General features: G+C 43.8%; 1 protein-coding gene across 1 annotated transcript; it reads right to left on the bottom strand.

Moving 5' to 3' along the window:
- Positions 1-1109: 1109 nt before the first annotated feature.
- LOC125523569 (DNA polymerase alpha subunit B) lies at positions 1110-7523 on the bottom strand. The gene is made up of 17 exons (XM_048688594.1): positions 7301-7523; positions 7118-7193; positions 6240-6371; positions 5755-6124; positions 5593-5688; positions 5430-5509; positions 5262-5337; positions 5026-5193; positions 3699-3803; positions 3516-3611; positions 3343-3435; positions 2985-3026; positions 2860-2901; positions 2024-2154; positions 1807-1933; positions 1559-1715; positions 1110-1396 (listed from the first exon to the last, which is right to left on the bottom strand). The coding sequence occupies exons 1-16, from the start codon at positions 7377-7379 to the stop codon at positions 1563-1565; spliced, it is 1866 nt and encodes a 621-aa protein (XP_048544551.1). The 5' UTR covers positions 7380-7523; the 3' UTR covers positions 1110-1396; positions 1559-1562.
- Between the last annotated feature and the right edge of the window lie 18830 nt (positions 7524-26353).

Genomic DNA, 26353 nt, shown 5'->3' with positions numbered 1-26353 from the left:
CTGGGTGTCCGGGACTGTGAGTCCTAAGGTTCAAATACCTAGCCGCTCCAACCAGACGTACAGTTGTCACAGCAACTGGAACTGGTCCAACAAATCATTGTCTTCAACGAGTCACTGGTTTCATCTTCACTTCCCTTTACTTACTGTTACTCCTTGTGAAGTCATTGTATGTTTGCACTATCATTTGTCTTCACTGAGTGACGTCGTGTTCTGTTTGGCTTCACAATATCTTCTTACCTGATCCTTACTACCTAGCTGCTATTAGTTTTTGTGCTTTCACTTCATGGAATACTTGACTATGGTTTGCCTAGTGTAGTCTACCTTCCGCTGCATGGTAATAGGTTTAATTTTTATCGGTTGTCTTCAAAACTTCTATGTTCTGAAGACTTTCATAAAAATCGCCTATTCACCCCCCCCCCCCTCTAGTCGATATAACGCACTTTCACTTATCATTGATCCGATGCTGCTGGCATTTCTTTCTCTTGTTTTTCTTTTGAGCGTGATTGTGTTGTTTGCCCTAGTGTTGCACTTCTTGTTGTATCGGGTGGTTGCTATATTAATATAGCGGGGCGAAAGCCTATTTCGGTAAAATGCAAACGTCTTGCGAAGACGCAGTACAACTTTTGAAACACAATAGGGACAAATGGCATGGTATTTCCTCCTTTCTTGCCTGAAAGCTGCTAAGAAAATTTGTCACTTAAATGCAAAATATCAAATCCAAAAAACACACACCAAAAGCAAGACTTGCAAGACAACCGTCACAATAACAACAGAACAAGAATTACGCACGAATTCAGGGCTCACTTATTCAATCTTCATACTTATCCAAAGGTGCTGCACCACTGCAGAAACTTGCAGATACGGGTGGACATAACACTATAGAAACAAAGAAACAACATAACAAGCACACGCTAACAACACCAATGGAGGGCACTGAAGTCCGAAGGCACCAGACAGGAGCAGCACCATGGCCAGCCACTTGCTGACTACTGCAAGCACCAAGTGAGGGTGGGCTCCTTCGGATGTTGCAATCCACCAGGGTGGAGCCATCCTCAAGTTGACATATTCCCCAATAATCAGAAGACTTCACAATGTTTCCGAGACAAGCGTTGAAACAGAGGACATAGTATAATGAATGGAGAATTGAAGCTGACAAATTCCCCAATAGACTGTTGAGCTTGTGGCCTTGTGCTGAATATAAAATGTGCGTACAGCTTACAAATAGCTTTTGGAGACGTTTTCCACTAATACTAAGCTGAATTAACTAACTAGAATTACAAGCTTACAGACTCTGGATCTAATTCACAGCAGAGTGGGGCGATAACAGAACTGATGTACTTCATACTAGTCTCATCTTTCTAGTCCAGTACTTGGTGAATAGGAAAATGTTACAATCCTGCAAAGTGAGAATGAAGTAAGTCAGAAATGAGTTCATTTTCCTTGCTGAAACTAGTCATGGAGGAAGGCTTGCTACATAAGCGGTGTGGATGATTTCCTTCATTTCCAGGATAAGTGCCTTTGTTTAATCTTCACCAACTGATAAACTACAACCTCGTACCTTTTTAGATGCGCATAATGAAGGCTTTCGTCTTCTCGGTGTCCTCGTTGTAGTAAAGCTCTACAAACGTGCCACCACCTATACCTTTTGATAGCCTCCCAGGGTTCACACAGATGAATCGTTTATGTTCCTCCGTGTCTTCGTTCACGGAAAGCACCTGCTTCACAAAGTACAACATGAAAAATCAAACTCCCTCATGACCTAACGATTTTGAAATTTCAAGATTACAGTGTGTATCACACAATTACCTTCACAGATGGAGCAAGATCAGAAGGAAGCAGAAGAACATCAGGAGCTGATGGGATCTCCAATGCTTCCTTGGCAAGTGAAAAGTCCATGGGCACACCAGCAGCAGGAGGATACAGAGGGTAGTAGCTGTAAGATGGGTACGTTGCGTAAGAATTTAGAACTACAAACATTGTCTGTCCTGACTAACACAAATTTACTTAATAGAAACAAAATTGCCTTTGCTGCTTCACTATATGTGTTGCAAGTCTCCCGATCCTATCTGTGGCCTTTCCTCCAGGTGGCTTGCGAGAAATTTCATCACCGCTCAGCTGTTTCAAGATGTCTACTGTACAACAGCCAAATTGTATCTGGAACAGGAAAGACAAACAGTTGTACAGAAGGCTAATTGATTTTTCTATAACATGCATGAAAGTAATCCACATCATCTGAGCTGAGTTCACAAAGTAGGCTCAATGGGGAATTCACTCTTCCTGAACATGTAACACTAAGGTAGAAAATAAAGTAAGTATCTTAAGGCTAACATAAAGAGAATACTTCCATGAGCTAAATGGCCATAATTCAAAATATTTCTCCCTCCGTTCCTTTATATAAGGTGTATTTGTTTTTTGATAAAATTCCAGAATGTAAGTTGCATTTCTTCTAATTCCTCATAATTCCCTTGTTATCCCTACAGAAAAAGGGAAAGTATCTCTCTCCTGATTGTCTGTATCTCTCCTTGTAGGAAAAGAAGGAAAATATCTCTCTGTCGATTGCATGTATCTCTTACTTTCCTGGACTAACTGATTTGCTTACCACTAACCAACAAATTTGTCAAGGGTAATTTCGTCCTAACATGTCTATAATTCTGTGCCTAGGTGCCGAAAATAATACACCTTACATAAAGGAACGGAGGGAGTACTTCATAGCATAATAGCAGAAAAAAGGGGCATAAATATAGATATAACTAACAAATATTATTGCAAGTGTCTTGTAGCTTGTATAATTGTATTGTGTAACATCAAACTGTATGTGTGTCCATCACATAAATTCTTCCGTCCAATTGATAAGCGTACCTCATTAGAACTGAACAGACTTGGATTTGACAGACAAGTAATCTGCATAATGTATGAAAATGAACAAAAGAATATAATTGTTAGCTATTTGACAAAAAGTTCAATCATAAAGAGTGATGTATTACCTGTTGTGTGATATCTTCAGGTAAATGCAAGTCAAATGCAGGCTGCAGACAGCAATAGCACAGATATATCATTAGAATTCTTCGCAATAAACAGAACAAAGAGATGCATCATAAGCAAATACAGATGTGTGGATCGATAGGCATAAGAAGGCACAAATAGATAATAGCACGGTGCAGTTACACATATTAACAGGCCCTAGCTTAGACAATCCCTAAATGTAGGGCAGAACTGGTTTAAGATGGTAGTAAATATGTTTATAAAGACTACAGACATTTGTTGATACATCATAATATAGCATTGTGTTTATAATTGCCAAAATAGAAAATTAAAGGCTGGTGAATGAGGAAAGCTACACACCTGGGGGAAAACAGCGTCATGGTGAGCATCACGCACAGATGGGACAAGAATTACACGAACATTATGCCCCAAATACTGGGTAAAATCTTGAAGCTGGACAAAGATATGAAACAAAAAGTATTACTTTAATGGATTTTTCAACCTGCAGGCATGAATCTTTTGTCACTACCTACCTTCCTCAGAATCTCAAAATGGAAAATATCATGAAAGCTCTGGTCAGAAGTTCCTTTTTTTATTTCAGGATGATCAGAGTCGATAAAGGGTCCCATCTACAGAAAAAAATAGTAATTGATATGTGTAGCAACGAAACATACAAATACAAACAATATTTCCTGATCAGGATTCAAAGGCCTCACCAGTATGAGCAACTGGGGCTGTTTACGGCATGCATATGAGAGCAATTCTTGCAATGGCTCGAACAAAAGATTATCGGTTGTTGTGAAGGGACCTGCTGCAATGACCTGTAAGAAGAAACATCAGAAATTCAAACATGAGAAAACTACTATAAAACTCCATTATCATGATGATCACAACAACGCATAGGTTGTAGCCTCGCCAAGGTCTGACCACCTTGCCCTCGTCTCTCGGGTGTCTCTGTTGTTCCAGTGTTATACGAACCTAAGATGTTGGTGTGGAATGTACAGGGGCTAAATAATCGACCTCAGTGTACAGGTGTTCAGAGCCTTGTCAGTACGGCAGGTGTGTCCATTGTCTGCCTCCATGAGACTGGCAATTGAAGCCCCTCTCCAGTAATGGAAGCCCAGCAATTATTTCTGCTTGCCAGCTACTGACACTCGGAGAGGAATTATAATTGTGTGGACAGGCCGCACAGTGAAGCTGTACAATGTCCACCTGGGGGACAACAGTTTCTCGGCTTTGGTCACCCCTACTAACGGAGATCCTTCCTGGATCCTAGCATTTAGGAGCATGGCGTTGTAATGTGGCCCATTTCAGGTCTGTACAAACTTTCTTTATCTATCTAAGCATCAAGACGCAATCCTTTGCAAGAAAAAAATATATACTATCAGTGAGCACTATTATTATAACATGTAGCTAAGTCTGGTCCTTTTCATAAAAAAAAATGTAGCTAAGTCTGGCAAAGACAGTATAAGAAATAGATGTTGCTGCATATAGTGCACGTTTGGTTGCTGTCCTGGCCAGCTTGCCATGGCTAGGCAGTAATCTCAGGTGTCTGATTTGTAAGGCCCAGGGTTGGATGATGCTGCCTGGGTGTGAGCCCCAGGCCAGGACGCGAACCAAACAGCCTATTAATGTGTCAACATTGTAGATAATAAATTTTTCATGCATGGATACATTTTTTTGTTAAAATGTATTGATAGTAAATAACTAAGATTTGAGTTGATTAGTTCTGAGGACAAATACTATTAAAGATTTGAGTTCCTTAGTTCTAAGGGCCTTCTACAAGCCTATCGTTCTGCTAGTCATTTGGAATACAAAATGTGAAGTGAAACATGATGGTACTCCAATACCAAGGCAAGGAAAAGAGGAAAATAAAACGAATCTATGTTTTTTGATGATAGAATGAACAATGTCATGGTAGTGCTGAATCATACCTTCCTTCTAGAGTAAATAAATCATCAGTTTATGGCTAGCATGTAACAATAACATAAATAATCAAACAGGTATTGCACTCCAATGTTTCTCCAATAATCAGGGACTAACCGATGACAACACCCTTGATAGTGTGTTCGAATTTTGATGCCCTTCATGGTCAACAGCTTGCTTCTTAGCACAAGGCAGTTGATCATCCACAGAAATTGGTATGGAATCAGTCAACTTTGATGCGACAAAACAGTGTCCACTAGGATTGTGGCCTTCAATACCCACAACCTGTTATTCAACTTTATGTTAGTAGTGCACTAGATAATACATATGGCATGAGAACAAGTTGTGCATACCTGGCCAGGAAACAACGAGAACTGGTTTATATCCTTCAAATCAAGGCGTACACGCTGTCCCCTGGAGTGCTCAACACTAGAAAAAGTTGATCCTTTAGTTAGCCTAAAGAAACAACCAAATAGTGACCAGAAAAAGTCCACGTGAACAGGCCCAAGAAGCACGCTTACCTGCCCTGCAACAAGATAGATTTTTCATTCAAACGACCTTCCCCATCGCAAATTACCATGCCAACTGCAAACATGTTCTCCTGAAATGCAAGAATAATTACATCTGCTTTCAAGATAAAAAATGATAGTTCAGTCAGGAAAGTTCAGATAGCATGCAGCAAACCTCTGAAGCAAGGGTAGCATCTGCAGGTTGTCCACAGAGCCCAGTTGCAGAAAACAATCTTGCTGACCTTCCAATACGATCTTCCAGGTAATTAAACTGGAAACATAATATAATAAGCAGCTATAGATACCAATTAAACAAACAAATAAGTATTGCCCTTACTCGGTCTTCCATCCTGTCATACATGAACCTGCAACCTGGTTCAGGCTTTGAGCGTTGAACTTGCAAGGTACATTTTTGACTTGGTTGGATCCTTCTGATTAATTCATCTTCTGAGGTTTCAACATCATCTTTACTTGGCTCGCTAGCCACATTATCAGCATTCAGAACATAATGCTGAGTAAATTTATTTACTCGTTGTGCAAAAGGGGTAATACGATCACCATTTGTTTTAGCCGCTCTGATGGATGATGGCCTTTCAGTTGTCAGAGGAGTAAGCTCAGAGTTAGATGACTCTCCATGTGGCTTTTCCTGTTTCGTGCTTGGTGTGCCCAGGAAGCCCTCTTCATCTGTGTGCGTATTGCTCAAGAGCCTGCAACAGTTACTTCTACATTATGTTTTTCCTTGACAATAGAAAAAAGTATACACTTTTGCTAAAAGTGAAGTACAACCAATGCACATCAGAGAATCCTGGATTTGGAACTAACATGTCAACATCATTACTGGAGTAAATGTGAAGGTCTGTTTCTTCTTTTATAAGCTTTTCCTTTACTTCATTTTGAAGGTGTGACAGAAAACCATCCAGGTATGAGCTTTCGACCTTTAACCCATCCAGTTGCCTGCATAAATCAATTGGTTCAGTTTCCTTGGGCAGTGTCGTGTAATAAAGAACAAAACAAAATAGAAGTTTCTCCACCAGAGCTGTAATTGGTAGCAAATATGAATTGTCAGATAGAGTTCAGAAAATCTAAAATACAGGACTTGGTGTAATGAACGCTGGGCAGAATTCTTTAGCGCATCAGGCAGTATAGAACATAAGCCACAAGATTTTAGCCATTTTCACTGCCTAAATATGGATAAGCTTTAAAGCCTCGGCAGGAAATACAAACAAGCTTGATGATAGATTATGTCCACAGCTATAAACATATAGAGGTAGTGATGCGGAGCATCCTACGGGCATCACCATGGCAAGTGCTCCATAGTCAAGAGACACATGGATCATACTTGCAAAGGCGAATCTTCTCCTTTGCGCGTGTCTATCCACTATTCTTGAGGTTTTGTGTGCTTCCATGCGTTACTGATATCCATTCCAGCAAAACATGAAATGGACGTACCAGGCATCGCACAAAAACGTCGCTACTTCTTCTAGGATTAATCGAATGCTCATAAATCACATTACTGAAGAATTACTGGCTTATATCCAGAACAAATATTCAGTAGTACATTTTCCCCCAAATTCGTATGACATGTTTCAGATATGGTACCAATAAAGGTCAGAATCGATGATTGTCATCAAAACTTAGACGGCTCTATGTGAAAGAAATTACAACACTGCAATTTTTTTATCCTATATATGCGGACTGACCTGTTGAGGTAGTAGACCTCCCAGTTGGAGACGAGATCCGCAGGGCTCATCTTGTAGTTGATGCAGTAGGTCAGCACTGCGAAACACACAGGAACCAACCCCACGCGCATCAGCAAACCAGCCGGCACCGACTAAACGGAACGGAGCACAAGAAAACCGGGGAAACGAGGGGCGCCTGCTTACGCGTGGAGAGGATCTGGGCGCTGTCGCCGCCGATGGTGAAGCCGCTGCCCTCGAACTCCCCGCGGATCTCCTCCTCCATCGCGGCTGTGGGCGGGCTGGCTCTGCGGAGGGACGGGCCGTCGGAGGCGCGGTTGTGGGTCGGGTGGGGATTTGGGTTTCGGCGGCTGGGATGGAGGAGGGAGTGGGGCGGGACGGACGGATGGATTTGGGGTCTGGGGAGGAAGTGGCGGGAACACGGGAGGCCAAATGGCGGGAAAGATTTTAGGGTGGATCCTATTCCCGGTAACGTGGGCAATACAGTGCAAGGCCGCGCCCTGACGAGAGACCCGCTGATACATGGGCCAGCCCATTCTCCTCGCCTGTGCACTGTGTCGAATGGTGCATAGGGGCAGATTGGAAGCGGTATGAGCTTTTGAAGGCTGCATGTTTAGCGGGGCGTTGAAGGGGTTATATGGTGTGTTTTGGTTGTATCAACCTGCATGGTTTCGTTAATGAAATGGGGGAAAGATCCCTTTCTATCAAAAAAAAAACACGGGCCAGCCCATTGTTCGGTTTCCTCCCATCTGTTTTATGAAGAACCGTTTTTTTTCTTCTATCTGTACTTTAATATTTTTATTTTTATTTTTTTTCTTTTTATTTTACTAATAAAGAGGCTATTGCTTCTTACCACCGTTATTTTCGTCCGTTTGGTCTGTCATAGGATTTTTGTCCGTCTGTGTAATAAAAAATAATGATTCGTTTGGTGTTTGGCACTTCGTCCCGCCCGTATGGGCCTCAGCCCGAACAGCCCAGCCAAGAAAATTATTGTTTTGTCCGTCCCTCAAGGCCTCGCGGTGGTAATAAAACAACCAAAAATTAACACGAGCCGGACTCGAACTCAAAACCTCAAAGTGATTAACCCCCTAAACCAACTAGGCCACTATAAAATTGTGATTACTAAAGGTTGTGTCTTATCTACTACTATTAAACAATCAAATTGTGGCAGGAAGATTACATCTCAGCCATACATCCGCCATCTCTCAATAGATCGGATTGCCTCAATGTTGTATCACATCATTTATTATAATCAATTATCAACAATTACCATATGATCTACGCCGTCATAATTACGCAATAATTACCACGATCTCACTCCAACTTGAGCCTATTTTAATCATATCAACTAGCAAGAATTGCCATAATCTACGCCATCATATATTTGTTTTTCTGAAACTCGGCCTTGTGTGCTGCGTACTGTTAGAATAAATTCAAGGCATACCGTCGATCATTCGAGGACCAAGCAATCACACGAGCACGACACGAAGATTTGTTAACGAGGTTCACCGATATGGCTACATCCCCGGGGTCTGACTATGGGCGCTCCTCCCCATGACACCGCTACAATACCGCACCCGGTCGCCCTGGACACCGGCACATGCCGCCGGCTTCCCCTGCATTCCGGTGCTATTATGTTGACATAGGTTACATCGTGTGTCTAGCCCCGCTATATATGAAAGGGCTAGGATACAAGTGTCCTACTAGAACACGACTCAATATCCTGTCTAAACACAATATAATTACAGGTCCAACTGTAACCTACCTTGTACACAATATTCGACACAACTCTAACAAACTTCACCTGTGCGAATATTCTCCACCACCCTGAATTTGTCAATGCGTCAAACTTTCATGTACATTGGACTTGAGTTTATCCCATGAGCACCGCTGCTACTCCAAAGACTCCATATGACTCCACCTGCAACTTGTAGTCCCTTCTTTTCTTGATCACAGTCAACGCTCGAGCAAAATTAAGTTCCTTATTACTCTAGTTTGTACTCCCAACTTTCATAGTATCAGTCCAACGTCATCACACTGATCACTAACCTGCGTGAAAGTGAACAACCCACATATTGGGTGTCACACATAAGAGTTATCTGAACTCAACATCACCGCTAATTTCTTGACCGTTTATCTGAAACTTGAAGGAATTTCACCGTTGCTTGTAGTCATCCCGAGTCAAATTCGCAGTTGTCTCACCACATGTATGACCACCAGAGCCCTGGCCCGTCTCCATGACCCGTGCATACCGCACGCCTCGCCGCTATTACCGCGTCGAGCCTCCGTTGTCCCGGTCGAGTCTCAAGGGTCGCGAACCCACACCACTCACCCCCCACTGCAAAGTACCACCGATCATCACCGACTGATGACGAGTTTTACGCTTCCATCAGACCATCGGGCTCCAGTCCGAACTGCGTGTTACTCGCTTTTTTCCGCTGAATAGGCTTCGACTCTCTGTGCACTTACACCGTAGCCCCTCAATCAGCACCGAGTGAAGTCTTTCGTCAGACTCCAGCTCCACCTTCAACATGACTCCATGGTAGATGATCAGTCCACCCCTGCGCCAAATCGACTTCAAGCTTCGTGTATACACCACCTTGAATCAATCCCGCGCCATAGTCTTGTTGAAGCCACACAAGCCCTCGGGGCCCGCGTCACGTGTTTCCACGCCCCAGAAGTCGGTCACCATCAACATCACGCTCCTATGACGTTGTCGCCGATCCCACCACCGTCTTCTGTACCAACCGACTCGCGTCGATCCGTCAGACTGTCCGGTCCGACCCAGCCAAACTTATTCGACTGCACGACATGCACCAAACTCCACAAGCCTTGTACGCACATCCGATATGACACGCTTATCCGTGCGCCTCCACCACTTGTCCACGTGTTTCAAGCCGTCTCAACAAATCAACCGAGAAAAAACTTCCATGCAAACTGCACAATTCTTCTTCTTTCCTGTCACTATTTGCTGTTGCTTCTCCGTGTACCTTATAGCAGAAAAAACGGCCGAACTTGATCCAACCAAACTGCTCCCGTGCACACACACACACGTGGTCCTGTAGCCTTTTTTTGTCTCAAACAAATCCTCATGATGTCCTTGGTAAGTAAGTAGTAGCTGGCTTCCTGCGTGCTTCGCTCAGTCTTTACGAGCTGCCGTGCCTTGGGCCTGCACCGCTGCACGTGCCGCTGCAGCCCTGCACTTGGGCCTCGCTCTGCCAGCCTCGTCTGGGCTTCCTGCCCTATGGGCCGCTGCCATCCGTCGCCAGCTTCAGCGATCTCAACACGCGCCTTGTACGCTCGCACGATCGACCACTGATCGACCGCCGCACGACTCGCCTGCCGTTGTTTCCGATCGCGTCGTCGAGACAGAACACCCTCCGCTTGCACGCTTTAAGCCTAGCCGCTTCCATCGATTGCATTGCCTTACCAAAATTCCAATCGCATCCAGAGTTACTTTATTCGCTGCTAACACTGCGGCCGCCCTGATCAGACACGGAAACACCGTGTTACAATGATCCGCTCCACCGCTGCCGTCTTGCACCACGATATAACTCAACGATCATCTTGCAAAGCACTTCCTCTAGATCAACTTTAACAGCCTCTTCGAACATTGCTTTGATACCACTTGTTAGAATAAATCTGAGGCATACCGTCGATCATCTGAGGACCAAGCAATCACACGAGCATGACATCGAGATTTGTTAACAAGGTTCACCGATATGACTACATCCCCAGGGCCTAACTATGGGCGCTCCTCCCCATGACACCGCTACAATACCGCACCCGGTCACCCTGGACACCGGCACATGCCACCGGCTTCCCCTGCGTTCCGGTGCTATTATGTTGGCATAGGTTACATCGTGTGTCTAACCCCGCTATATATGAAAGGTCTAGGATACAAGTGTCCTACTAGAACACGACTCAATATCCTGTCTAAACACAATACAACTACAAATCCAACTGTAACCTACCTTGTACACAATATTCGACACAACTCTAACACGTACATAGAAGGAAAATATCAATTAACAATAATTACCATGATCTAGGCCATCATGTTTTTTATAAACTCAGCCTTGTGTGCTGCGTACATAGAAGGAAAATATCGATTAATAATAATTACCATGATCTACGCCATCATGTTTTTTAAACTCAGCCTTGTATACTGCATACATAGAAGGAAATAAGAAAAAAGACCTGGCCCATGTTCGCATGTAGGCAGATAATAACGTGGAAACCAAATCTCTCGTTTCCTGTTTGTTCGGATCACATGATCGATCAGATCCTGACCTTAATTTTGATCGTTTCTTGAGTTCCGTCACTTTCTTCTTTTCGTTCATCTGTTTGAGTGTTCTTCGTCTTCGACGGCTCGACTCTTTGTTTGACTTTCCTGGTCTTCTCGTCCCGAGGAACGACGGCGACGTGGGCCTACAGCGCTACGCGGCGACGAGAGGTATGAGCATGTCTCCTTACGCAATCGTGTCGCCTTCGCATGTACTGTTAATTACTCAAACTTGATGATAATCCTAATTAAACTGCTCGTACATGCTGATGTCCTATAGCATATGCCACGTCCTTACTGTTTAAAGCCCGCAGTTCGTATTTACTACGGTGTAGTAGTAGAGATTCATGTTTCCTGTAGCAATGTTGTCACAGTGGTACAGTTGGATATGCTTGATCGGTTAGCTCAGTACGCATTGAGATGTCTGCTTTTATTTGTTTGCTTTTTTGCTAAAAGCTTTTATTTGTTTGCTTATTAAATAAACCTTCTTTCCACTCTCATTGTTAGATCTCGAGCACGTCTCCTACGTATGTTAATTACTATTACACATTTATACTAAGAACCTCGAAGGGCCCCAGCCGCTGAATTCTCAGTACCGGCCTTGTCTGCAATATATCAATTAATCTGCCTCTCTGCTTGTTTGAGCGAAGCGTTCTGAATCCAGCATATTTTCTATATTGATCTTTTGCCAGATGTTTCAACAGCCCTGAGCGGCTACGTCAACGAGTGAGCGGGCAAGCGGACGTGTTACGTAAGATATGTAGTCGATGATCAAATCCACTGGGAACGATCAACATAATTCGAAGGTGCGGGTACTGACAAAATAAATTCAACCCGAACTGTCACTGTCATTGTTAGTTCCCTCAAATTGTTAGATCTTTCAGAATGTGTTGTACTAATTATTAAAGGTTTCGGAGTGTGCTAACTGGAAGCAGGTGATTACTAATAACAGTTTGAAAAGATTAATTAAAAAGGTAGTAGTGTGTTGGGCTTGGCTTTCTACAAACTTTGGAGCCAAGTTACTTCTACCTAACAAACTGACATAACGTATGTGAACAGTTCGGGTTTTTTTTTAAATTTAGAAGTGCTACTTTATGTTCTTCATCTCTGAAAATCAGTGATAATTTTTTGTGCACTATCAATTTTTTTTACTTTGTAAATCCATCATGAGAGCATTATTCAAATCTGAATCTGAGTGGGCACATAGCCAACTAACGTCCTATATGTTCCCTTCTTCAGTGCTCTTCAGTGATAACTATTCTCTGTTTGCTAATCAAGATTCAAAATCCATTTGTTGCAGAATTCGGAATCATGTACTAATTTGAAGAATAATCGGAGCAATGGTGGAGGGTGGTATGCTCATCTGTCCGGTGAGAAGAAAGCGGGATACCTAAAGAAACTACAAATGGCACGCCAGGCAAAAAAAGATGCAACTAAGTCATCTACACCATCTAGCGGATTGGTTCAGAGTGAACGTGCTCCATTTACTGATGTAACAAACACGTTTGCAAAAGGTCCATGTTTGTGCACTTTGCTGACCCATTGTTGAGATTATTCTCTGTGTCTGACAAAACCTCAAAACTGACATCATTGTCTAATTTGTAGTTGTGAATGATGGAGTTGTCAAAATGATTCCTCTTATAGATGGCTCAAATAGGAATGGAAAAGGTTAGTTCATTCACACACATTTTTCTTTATCAAATATTCCCTCCGATCCAAAGTAAGTGTCGTAGTTTTAAACTAAGGTACATCATTGTCTAATTTATAATTGCGAGTGATGGAGTTGTCGAAATGATTCCTCATACAGATGGCTCGAATAGGAATGGAAAAGGTTAGTTCATGGATGGGAGGAATAGTACTTTGTGATGTTTTCCATTATTCAGTTCTACTCTCATGTGTTGTGTGCGAAGTTGTTGTGACAGGAAGGAGTGATAATGAAGGCACGCCGTACACTACTACCTCTGAATTTTCGGATGTTACTCTACCGGTCCAGAAAAAACCAAGGGGTCAAGGTTGGTATGCTCGAATGAGTGAAGAAAAGAGAGCCGAATACCTACTGAAGCAGCGACAGGCACGTCAAAGAAAACGAGACGCGGCTAACTCGAAAAACAATGACTCGGTTGCAGCGCTTGTAACACCTGGTATCACCCGCAACTCTATATTGTTGTATATATATATAAAATTCTTCTTGTTCAAATTAAATGTATATTCAGCAAAATCGGTGGTGAGACCACATGTTGCCAACCAAAAATCTCAACCTATAGCACACATCCAATTCACTTTATCAGACATTACAAATGCAAGCTTGCAGCTGTCAGGTTTGACGCAAGGTGCACACATTACTATTCTTGTGTTATCAAACATGTACTAAAAATTTAATAATGCTAGAGATTTTGCCACCTACAGATGCTAATGCAACATGTTTCAAAGATGGCACACTTCATTGTTCTCCGGTCATTGCTGACACTATATGTATTAATGCCAACTCCACCCCGAGTGCAATTCAAAGTGATAATTCTGTACAAACCTTCCATATAGGGTTTGAAACTAGATGTGACAGCGCAGGTAAAGACTTCTATGTGTGCTCATAACTATATTCTTCTTTTAGTCCATAATTTGTATTCTTATGTTCAATTTTCTCACCAGATCAAAGATCAACTGGGAGCCTTTTAGTTTCATCGTCTCTCAAGCAAAGTGCAGCAGAAAAAAAGGTTGCGTGAGAGAGTCCGATACAATTCAATGAGTCCCGAACAAATGTCTTCTCTCTTGCAGAAGAAATGCGACTATAGCAAAATGAGGAGCAAAGTTGTAGCATCAAACTGTTGGAAATATGCCCTAGAGGCAATAATAAAAGCATTATTATTATATTTCTTTGTTCATGATAATTGTCTATATTCATGCTATAACTGTATTATCCGGAAATCGTAATACACGTGTGAATACATAGACCATAATATGTCCCTAGTAAGCCTCTAGTTGACTAGCTCGTTGATCAACAGATAGTCATGATTTCCTGGCTATGGACATTGGATGTCATTGATAACGGGATCACATCATTAGGAGAATGATGTGATGGACAAGACCCAATCCTAAGCATAGTACAAAGATTGTGTAGTTCGTTTGCTAGAGCTTTTTCCAATGTCAAGTATCTTTTCCTTTGACCATGAGATCGTGTAACTCCCGGATACCGTAGGAGTGCTTTGGGTGTATCAAACGTCACAACGTAACTGGGTGACTATAAAGGTGCATTATAGGTATCTCCAAAAGTGTCTGTTGGGTTGACACGGATCGAGACTGGGATTTGTCACTCTGGATAACGGAGAGGTATCACTGGGCCCACTCGGTAATGCATCATCATTATGAGCTCAAGGTGACCAAGTGGTTGATCACGGGATCATGCATTACGGTACGAGTAAAGTGACTTGCCAGTAACGAGACTGAACAAGGTATTGGGATACCGACGATCGAGTCTCGGGCAAGTAACATACCGATTGACAAAGGGAATTGTATACGGGGTTGATTAATCCTCGACATCGTGGTTCATCCGATGAGATCATCGTGGAGCATGTGGGAGCCATCATGGGTATCCAGATCTGGCTGTTGGTTATTGACCGGAGAGTCGTCTCGGTCATGTCTGCTTGTCTCCCGAAGCCGTAGGGTCTACACACTTAAGGTTCGGTGACGCTAGGGTTATGAAGATATGAATATGCAGTAACCCGAATGTTGTTCGGAGTCCCGGATGAGATCCCGGACGTCACGAGGAGTTCCGGAATGGTCCGGAGGTAAAGAATTATATATAGGAAGTGCTGTTTCGGCCATCGGGACAAGTTTCGGGGTTATCGGTATTGTACCGGGACCACCGGAGGGGTCCCGGGGGCCCACCGGGTGGGGCCACCTGTCCCGGGGGGCCACATGGGCTGTAGGGGGTGCGCCTTGGCCTACATGGGCCAAGGGCACCAGCCCTACTAGGCCCATGCGCCTAGGGTTTCCACCAAGGAGGAGTCCAAGTGGTGGAAGGCACCCCGAGGTGCCTTGGGGGGGGGGAGGGAAACCCTCCCCTGGCCGCCGCACCTAGGAGATTGGATCTCCTAGGCTGCGCACCACCCCCCCTTGGCCCTCCTATATATAGTGGGGGAGAGGAGGGATTTCAGACCTCAGCCTTTGGTGCTTCCTCTCTCCCCGTTACGTCTCTCTCTCGTAGTATAGGCGAAGCCCTGCTACTGTGACGCCCTGCATCCACCACCACGCCGTCGTGTTGCTGGATCTTCATCAACCTCTCTTCCCCCTTTGCTGGATCAAGAAAGGAGGAGACGTCATCCTTTCCGTACGTGTGTTGAACGCGGAGGCACCGTCCGTTCGGTGCTTGATCATTGGTGATTTGAATCACGTCGTGTTCGACTACATCATCCCCGTTCTTTGAACGCTTCCGCTCGCGATCTACAAGGTACGTAGATGCATCTAATCACTCGTTGCTAGATGAACTCCTAGATGGATCTTGGTGAAACGAGTAGGAAAAGTTTTGTTTTCTGCAACGTTCTCCAACAGTGGCATCATGAGCTAGGTCTATGCGTAGTTCTCTTGCACGAGTAGAACACAAAGTAGTTGTGGGCGTTGATTTTGTTCAATATGCTTGCCGTTACTAGTCTTATCTTGATTCGGCGGCATCGTGGGATGAAGCGGCCCGGACCAACCTTACACGTACTCTTACGTGAGACAGGTTCCACCGACTGACATGCACTAGTTGCATAAGGTGGCGAGCGGGTGTCTGTCTCTCCTACTTTAGTCGGATCGGATTCGATGAAAAGGGTCCTTATGAAGGGTAAATAGCAATTGGCATATCACGTTGTGGTCATTGCGTAGGTAAGAAACGTTCTTGCTAGAAACCCATAGCAGCCACGTAAAACATGCAAACAACAATTAGAGGACGTCTAACTTGTTTTTGCAGGGTATGCTATGTGATGTGATATGGCCAAAAGGATGTGATGAATGATATATGTGATGTATGAGATTGATCATGTTCTTGTACAAGGAATCACGACTTATATGTCGATGAGTATGACGATCTACAAGGATGATCATGGAGCCCCAAGATGGAGATCAAAGGAGCTGTGTGATATTGGCCATATCATGTCACTATTATTATTTGATTACATGTGATGTTTATCATGTTTTGCATCTTGTTTACTTAAAACGACGGTAGTAAATAAGATGATCCCTTACAACAATTTCAAGAAGTGTTCTCCCCTAACTGTGCACCGTTGCTACAGTTCGTCGCTTCGAAGCACCACGTGTTAATCGGGTGTGATAGATCCTTTCGTTCACATACAACGGGTGTAAGAAGTTTTACACATGCAAAAACACTTAGGGTTAACTTGACGAGCCTAAGCATGTGAAGACATGGCCTCGGAACACAGAGACCGAAAGGTCGAACACGAGTCGTATGGAAGATACGATCAACATGGAGATGTTCACCGACGATGACTAGTCCGTCTCACGTGTTAATCGGACACGGCTTAGTTGACTTGGATCGTGTAACACTTAGATGACTAGAGGGATGTCTAATCTGAGTGGGAGTTCATTAATAATTTGATTAGATGAACTTAATTATCATGAACTTAGTCTAAAATCTTTACAATATGTCCTGTAGATCAAATGGCCAACGTTGTATTCAATTTCAACGCGTTCCTAGAGAAAACCAAGCTGAAAGACGATGGCAGCAACTATACGGACTGGGTCCGGAACCTGAGGATCATCCTCATAGCTGCCAAGAAAGATTATGTCCTACAAGCACCGCTAGGTGACACCCGTCCCACAGAACCAAGACGTTATGAACGCTTGGCAGACACGTGCTGATGACTACTCCCTCGTTCAGTGCGGCATGCTTTACAGCTTAGAGCCGGGGCTCCAAAAGCGTTTTGAGAGACATGGAGCATATGAGATGTTCGAAGAGCTGAAAATGGTTTTTCAAGCTCATGCCCGGGTCGAGAGATATGAAGTCTCCGACAAGTTCTTCAGCTGTAAGATGGAGGAAAATAGTTCTGTCAGTGAGCACATCTCACTATGTCTGGGTTACATAACCGCTTGACTCAGCTGGGAGTTAATCTCCCGGATGACGCGGTCATTGACAGAATCCTCCAGTCGCTTCCACCAAGCTACAAGAGCTTTGTGATGAACTTCAATATGCAGGGGATGGTAAAGACCATTCCTGAAGTATTTGCTATGCTGAAATCAGCAGAGGTAGAAGTCAAGAAGGAACATCAAGTGTTGATGATGAATAAAACCACTAAGTTCAAGAAGGGCAAGGGTAAAAAGAACTTCAAGAAGGACGGCAAGGAAGTTGCTGCGCCCGGCAAGCAAGCTGTCGGGAAGAAGTCAAAGAATGGACAAGCCTGAGACAGAGTGCTTTTATTGCAAAGGGAAGGGTCACTGGAAGCGGAACTGCCCTAAATACTTAGCGGATAAGAAGGCCGGCAACACCAAAGGTATATTTGATATACATGTGATTGATGTGTACCTTACCAGTACTCGTAGTAACTCCTGGGTATTTGATACCGGTGCCGTTACTCATATTTGTAACTCACCAAGGAGCTGCGGAATAAACGGAAACTGGAAAGGACGAGGTGACGATGCGCGTCGGGAATGGTTCCAAGGTCGATGTGATCGCCGTCGGCACGCTACCTCTACATTTACCTACGGGATTAGTTAAACCTCAATAATTGTTATTTAGTGCCTATATTGAGCATGAACATTGTATCAGGATCTCGTTTAATACGAGATGGCTACTCATTTAAATCCGAGAATAATGGTTGTTCTATTTATATGAGAGATATGTTTTATGGTCATGCTCCGATAGTGAATGGTTTATTCTTAATGAATCTCGAGCGTAATGCTACACATGTTCATAGTGTGAGTACCAAAAGATGTAAGGTTGATAATGATAGTCCCACATACTTGTGGCACTGCCGCCTTGGTCACATAGGTGTCAAACGCATGAAGAAGCTCCATGCAGATGGACTTTTAGAGTCTCTTGATTACGAATCATTTGACACGTGCGAACCATGCCTCATGGGTAAAATGACCAAGACTCTGTTCTCAGGAACAATGGAGCGAGCAACCAACTTATTGGAAATCATACATACTGATGTGTGCGGTCCAATGAGTGTTGAGGCTCGCGGTGGCTATCGTTATGTTCTCACCCTCACTGATGACTTGAGTAGATATGGGTATGTCTACTTAATGAAACACAAGTCTGGAAACCTTTGAAAAGTTCAAGGAATTTCAGAGTGAAGGTTGAGAATCAACGTGACAGGAAAATCAAGTTTCTACGATCAGATCGTGGAGGAGAATACTTGAGTCACGAATTTGGCACACACTTAAGAAAATGTGGAATAGTTTCACAACTCACGCCGCCTGGAACACCTCAGCGTAATGGTGTGTCCGAACGTCGTAATCGCACTCTATTAGATATGGTGCGATCTATGATGTCTCTTCCGATTTACCGCTATCTTTTTGGGGCTATGCTTTAGAGACTGCCGCATTCACTTTAAATAGGGCTCCGTCGAAATCCGTTGAGACGACACCGTATGAATTATGGTTTGGGAAGAAACCTAAGCTGTCGTTTCTAAAAGTTTGGGGATGCGATGCTTATGTCAAGAAACTTCAACCTGAAAAGCTCGAACCCAAGTCAGAAAAATGCGTCTTCATAGGATACCCTAAAGAAACTATTGGGTATACCTTCTACCTCAGATCCGAAGGCAAGATCTTTGTTGCCAAGAATGGTCCTTTCTAGAGAAAGAGTTTCTCTCGAAAGAAGTAAGTGGGAGGAAAGTAGAGCTTGATGAAGTATTACCTCTTGAACCGGAATGGCGCAACTCAAGAAAATGTTCGGTGCCTGCACCGACTAGAGAGGAAGTTAATGATAATGATCAAGATACTTCTGATCAAGCTCCTACTGAAATTCGAAGGTCCACAAGGACACGTTCCGCACCAGAGTGGTACGGCAACCCTGTCTTGGAAATCATGTTGTTAGACAACGGTGAACCTTCGAACTATGAAGAAGCGATGGCGGGCCCGGATTCCGACAAATGGCTAGAAGCCATGAAATCCGAGATAGGATCCATGTATGAAAACGAAGTATGGACTTTGACTGACTTGCCCGATTGATCGGCGAGCCATAGAAAATAAATGGATCTTTAAGAAGAAGACCACGCGGATGGTAATGTGACCATCTATAAAGCTCGGCTTGTCGCTAAGGGTTATCGACAAGTTCAAGGGGTTGACTACGATGAGACTTTCTCACCCGTAGCGAAGCTGAAGTCCGTCCGAATCATGTTAGCAATTGCCGCATTCTATGATTATGAGATATGGCAAATGGACGTCAAAACGGCATTCCTTAATGGTTTCCTTAAGGAAGAATTGTATATGATGCAGCCGGAAGGTTTTGTCGATCCTAAGAATGCTACAAGGTGTGCAAGCTCCAACGCTCGATTTATGGGCTGGTGCAAGCATCTCGGAGTTGGAACATTCGCTTTGATGAGATGATCAAAGCGTTTGGGTTTACAGACTTATGGAGAAGCCTGCGTTTACAAGAAAGTGAGTGGGAGCTCTGTAGCATTTCTCATATTATATGTAGATGACATACTTTGATGGGAAATGATATAGAATCTTGGAAGCATAAAGGCCTACTTGAATAAAAGTTTTTCAATGAAGGACCTTGGAGAAGCTGCTTATATATTAGGCATCAAGATCTAGAGATAGATCAAGACGCCTCATAGGTCTTTCACAAAGCACATACCTTGATAAGATTTTGAAGAAGTTCAAAATGGATCAGTCCAAGAAAGGGTTCTTGCCTGTTTTGCAAGGTATGAAATTGAGCTCAGCTCAATGTCCGACCACGGCAGAAGAGATAGAAGAGATGAGTGTCATCCCCTATGCCTCAGCCATAGGTTCTATTATGTATGCCATGCTGTGTACCAGACCTGATGTAAACCTTGCCGTAAGTTTGGTAGGAAGGTACCAAAGTAATCCCGGCAAGGAACACTGGACAGCGGTCAAGAATATCCTGAAGTACCTGAAAAGGACTAAGGAATGTTTCTCGTTTATGGAGGTGACGAGGAGCTCGTCGTAAAGGGTTACGTCGACGCTAGCTTCGACACAGATCTGGATGACTCTAAGTCACAAACCGGATACGTGTATATGTTGAATGGTGGAGCAGTGAGCTGGTGCAGCTGCAAACAGAGCGTCGTGGCGGGATCTACATGTGAAGCGGAGTACATGGCAGCCTCGGAGGCAGCACATGAAGCTATATGGGTGAAGGAGTTCATCACCGACCTAGGAGTCATACCCAATGCGTCGGGGCCAATCAAACTCTTTTGTGACAACACTGGAGCTATTGCACTTGCCAAGGAGCCCAGGTTTCACAAGAAGACAAGGCACATCAAGCGTCGCTTCAACTCCATTCGTGAAAATGTTCAAGATGGAGACATAGAGATTTGTAAAGTACATACGGACCTGAATGTAGCAGATCCGTTGACTAAACCTCTCCCTAGGGCAAAACATGATCAACACCAGAATTCCATGGGTGTTCGATTCATCACAATGTAACTAGATTATTGACTCTAGTGCAAGTGGGAGACTGTTGGAAATATGCCCTAGAGGCAATAATAAAAGCATTATTATTATATTTCTTTGTTCATGATAATTGTCTTTATTCATGCTATAACTGTATTATCCGGAAATCGTAATACACGTGTGAATACATAGACCATAATATGTCCCTAGTAAGCCTCTAGTTGACTAGCTCGTTGATCAACAGATAGTCATGATTTCCTGGCTATGGACATTGGATGTCATTGATAACGGGATCACATCATTAGGAGAATGATGTGATGGACAAGACCCAATCCTAAGCATAGCTACAAAGATCGTGTAGTTCGTTTGCTAGAGCTTTTCCAATGTCAAGTATCTTTTCCTTTGACCATGAGATCGTGTAACTCCCGGATACCGTAGGAGTGCTTTGGGTGTATCAAACGTCACAACGTAACTGGGTGACTATAAAGGTGCATTACAGGTATCTCCGAAAGTGTCTGTTGGGTTGACACGGATCGAGACTGGGATTTGTCACTCTGATAACGGAGAGGTATCACTGGGCCCACTCGGTAATGCATCATCATTATGAGCTCAAGGTGACCAAGTGGTTGATCACGGGATCTGCGTTACGGTACGAGTAAAGTGACTTGCCGGTAACGAGATTGAACAAGGTATTGGGATACCGACGATCGAGTCTCGGGCAAGTAACATACCGATTGACAAAGGGAATTGTATACGGGGTTGATTAATCCTCGACATCGTGGTTCATCCGATGAGATCATCGTGGAGCATGTGGGAGCCATCATGGGTATCCAGATCCCGCTGTTGGTTATTGACTGGAGAGTCGTCTCGGTCATGTCTGCTTGTCTCCCGAACCCGTAGGGTCTACACACTTAAGGTTCGGTGACGCTAGGGTTATGAAGATATGTATATGCAGTAATCCGAATGTTGTTCGGAGTCCCGGATGAGATCCCGGACGTCACGAGGAGTTCCGGAATGGTCCGGAGGTAAAGAATTATATATAGGAAGTGCTGTTTCGGCCATCGGGACAAGTTTCGGGGTTATCGGTATTGTACCGGGACCACCGGAGGGGTCCCGGGGGCCCACCGGGTGGGGCCACCTGTCCCGGGGGGGCCACATGGGCTGTAGGGGGTGCTCCTTGGCCTATATGGGCCAAGGGCACCCAGCCCTACTAGGCCCATGCGCCTAGGGTTTCCACCAAGGAGGAGTCCAAGTGGTGGAAGGCACCCCGAGGTGCCTTGGGGGGGGGGGGAGGGAAACCCCCCCCTGCCCGCCGCACCTAGGAGATTGGATCTCCTAGGCTGCGCACCACCCCCCCTTGGCCCTCCTATATATAGTGGGGGAGAGGAGGGATTTCAGACCTCAGCCTTTGGTGCTTCCTCTCTCCCCGTTACGTCTCTCTCTCGTAGTATAGGCGAAGCCCTGCTACTGTGACGCCCTGCATCCACCACCACGCCGTCGTGTTGCTGGATCTTCATCAACCTCTCTTCCCCCTTTGCTGGATCAAGAAAGGAGGAGACTTCATCCGTTCCGTATGTGTGTTGAACGCGGAGGCACCGTCCGTTCGGTGCTTGATCATTGGTGATTTGAATCACGTCGTGTTCGACTACATCATCCCCGTTCTTTGAACGCTTCCGCTCGCGATCTACAAGGTACGTAGATGCATCTAATCACTCGTTGCTAGATGAACTCCTAGATGGATCTTGGTGAAACGAGTAGGAAATTTTTTGTTTTCTGCAACGTTCTCCAACACAAACTTCAACTCTGATATGTCCCCAGGTAAATGTCACATAATATTATTTCACAGATTGTAACAATATAGTGATTAAAGAGCATATGTGTTGTACGCGTAGGGGAGCCTACCCATGGATGTACCTCACAGACAAATGTGAATATCAATACGAGCGAAGATTCTGATTGGCTGCATAGAAATGATATGTACGAGATGCAGCGAATTAACAGACAAAAAGGACCTGTCAATATGTCCAGTGCTACCGATCCGCGTGAAGCTCTTGCGGGTAAATATTTTAGTATTTAATAGCTAGATGTTTTCCATAAAGTACTATCTTCATTAATGAATTCTTACCAATTATTCGCCAGGAGACAAGCACCAGACTGAAGATCCCTACGGAATAATTGAGCCCCACGAGGAAACATCCAACTTTCAGGGTATGTATATTGTTGCGTGCTTTTTTCATGCCCTTTGGCCAAACACTTAAAAGTGTGTAATTTACATTCTCTTGGTCGTGGAATGACTATATTTCCCACTAGAATGCTTGGAGGCCATACACAATGGAGAACACGCACAAGATGAGCTTGATGATGAAGCAAGGATGTTCACTGAACAATGTAAGCATCTCTAAAACTGACTTGATTTACCAACAAAACACTCTACCATTTCAAACATGTAACTTAATTAAATGTCCATATCCAGATGCCCAATTTGAATCATACCGAGTAGCTGTTGATGGCATCCCCCTTTTATGTCGATGATAACCAAGCCTACCATAACCTGCCAGAGAAGCACCATGTTTTGAGGAAAGTTAAAGATTGCAGCTATTGCGGAGCAATGCGATTTCAATATGAGGGGCCTGCATTCTGTTGTAGAAAAGGAAAAGTTAGCATATCTATTCTAGATGTGTCTGCTGAGTTGAAACGATTGTTTACAAGTCAGGATGATGATGATGCTAAATATTTTAGAGATAACATAAGGTATTTCAACTCACACTTCTCATTCACGAGTCTTGGAGTGACACTCGACCAGCGAGTCAGCATTGCAGCATGCATTGGGATATATACATTCCGTGCACATGGACAATTGTACCACCGTTTGGATCATTTGGTTCATGGTGAACATGGTCCGCGACATTTACAACTATATATTTATGATACCGATGACAGCTTGGCACACCGGGTCCAGAGGTCTCCGGATCTTAATATTGATCTCATTCGCAAAATTCTAAGTATACTACGACACAACCCTTACGTGGAGACTTTTAAGAATATTGGTTCTTCAGCAAGCCTTGATGCATATAGAATTGAAATAAACACAGATATAACCCTGGATCAGCGACGGTACAATGCCCCGACAACTTCCCAGGTTGCTGCGATATGGGTTGAAGGGGGTAACACACAGAACTGCTTTGATCGACATGTTTTCGTGCATGGATCAGGAGAGCGTCCCTTGTATATTAGAGCATACTATGGTTGTTATGACCCTTTGGTGTATCCATTATTCTTTCCTGGTGGGGAGACTGGTTCGAATCGATGGTTGCCATATGTTCCTACACTAGAAGATGAAGGCCATGAGTCTAACACGGGTATGATTTTATAGTTTTAGATTTGTAACATGGTCAATTAAAACAACAACAAAAACTAATATTCTGAACTTCGTGTGTTTAAACTGTCCAGTTGGTAGTTCAGAACGAGGTCAAGACCGCTCTACTGACTTGCCTACAAGTGTTAATTTAATGGAAATAGATGATGACACAATGCAGACTACATTTGATAATTCTGAACAATTTGATGACCACGTGGCTGATTTGCCCCCAGGTAAGTTTCATCACTTAGACACGTCTATTTTAAGGGTCTCCCATTTGTTTAATGTTATGAATCATTCAGACGATAACGAGGACAACCAGGACGAGGAGGACGAACCTGTTCAATCAAGAAAATATGTATCTGCAATGGAGTATTACTGCTTCAAGCTTATGATCAGGAAGAAGCTTTTAAACATCGTCCTGTTTGGGGGGCGCCTTTTCCAACAATGGGCCGTTGATATGTACATTAAGATCGAGACAATGAGGCTGGATTGTAGTCCAAGCCAGAAAATCAGAAGATTATACGCGCGGACCTCTACCAGGTACCATTCTTGGGGTTGTTGTTATATGACATTAGTGACCTCACTTTTAATATATAGCTTGGTATTCTTAGTGCATGCATTATGTATCTTCTACGTAGGGTCTTGTAGACACGATCGCTGCTGGTGAGTCATGTGGTGATCGGATTTGTAAAAGGATTGTGCTCCCAAGGACATTTCCTGGTGGTGATAGAGATATGCAGAGAAGGTTCCTAGATGCAATTGCCATAGTGCAGCGATGGGGTAAACCAGATTACTTCATCACAATGACATGCAACCCATACTAGGAGGAGATAACAACAGAGTTGATGCCCGGACAACTACCACATGATCAACCGGACCTGGTTGCAAGAGTCTACAAAGCAAAGCAGCGAGATTTGATGGACTTACTCATCAAGAAAAAGCATTTTGGAGAGGTTGCGGCCTATGTTCATGTGACCGAGTTTCAGAAAAGAGGGCTCCCACACGAACATATCCTTCTAATCATGAAGGTAGGTAGCATGTTAAAGACTCCAGATGACTATGACAGAGTCATATCAGCAGAAATACCTGATAAAGATAAATACCCTGTCCTGCATGCTCTGGTCATAAAACACATGTTGCATAGGCCATGCGGTGTCCTCAATTAAACATGTGCTTGCATGATTGAGGAGCAGTGTCGTTTTCACTATCCTCGGGAGTTTTGCCCCGCTACACAACAGGGAAAGGACTCATATCCCATATATAGGAGGAGGGATGATGGACGTCGAGTAAAAGTGAGAGGAGCAGTGTTGGACAATAGGTGGGTGGTGCCTTACAACCCCTTTCTTCTCATGAAGTACAACTGCCACATCAATGTAGAAGCTTGCTCGAGCATCAAGGCAGTGAAGTATTTGTTCAAGTACATTTACAAGGGACATGATCGAACATCATTTTCATTCGAGCAGGATGTCATCAACAATGGGGGGGTCATTAATGAGATCCGACAATGCTGAGATGCACGATATGTATCACCTCCAGAGGCCATCAACAGGATTTTACGCTTTAAAATGTTTGGAATTAGTCCTTCAGTCTTGCAGTTGCAACTTCATTTGCCAGGCATGCACATGGTCGCATTTAAAGCTGATGATAATCTAAAAGATGTTGTTGATAAGCCATCTTCTTCGAGAACCATGCTTACTGAGTACTTCGAAATGAATCGAAAGAATCCTGATGCACGACAATGGCTGTACAGAGATTTTCCGGAACACTTTAGATGGGATGCATCAAAGAAGAGATGGTATAAAAGAAAACAAAGGCCACAGATTGGTAGAATTGTGTATGCACACCCTGCTGAGGAGGAGAGGTACTATTTTGCGGGTGCTCTTAAATCATGTCCGAGGTGCGACATCGTATAATGATTTGAAAAAGGTGCGAGGCATTACGTGCTCTACTTTCAGAGAGGCGTGTGAACAATTAGGATTAATTGAGCACGACAAATCACTTGATCACTGCCTGACTGAAGCTG

Source organism: Triticum urartu, chromosome 7 (genome assembly GCF_003073215.2).
Source record: "Triticum urartu cultivar G1812 chromosome 7, Tu2.1, whole genome shotgun sequence".
NCBI classification, from domain to species: Eukaryota; Viridiplantae; Streptophyta; class Magnoliopsida; order Poales; family Poaceae; genus Triticum; species Triticum urartu.
Note: the sequence above shows the minus strand (reverse complement) of the source record. Positions and strands in the feature narration are given on the sequence as shown.

Coding starts and splice junctions, on each gene's coding strand:
- LOC125523569 (XM_048688594.1), bottom strand. CDS start 7,379: ATGGAGGAGGAGATCCGCGGGGAGTTCGAGGGCAGCGGCTTCACCATC. Junction 5,194..5,261: donor TCTCGTTGTTTCCTGGCCAG/GTATGCACAACT, acceptor GTTGAATAACAG/GTTGTGGGTATTGAAGGCCA. Junction 3,804..5,025: donor TATCAAGGGTGTTGTCATCG/GTTAGTCCCTGA, acceptor TTCTTCTTACAG/GTCATTGCAGCAGGTCCCTT.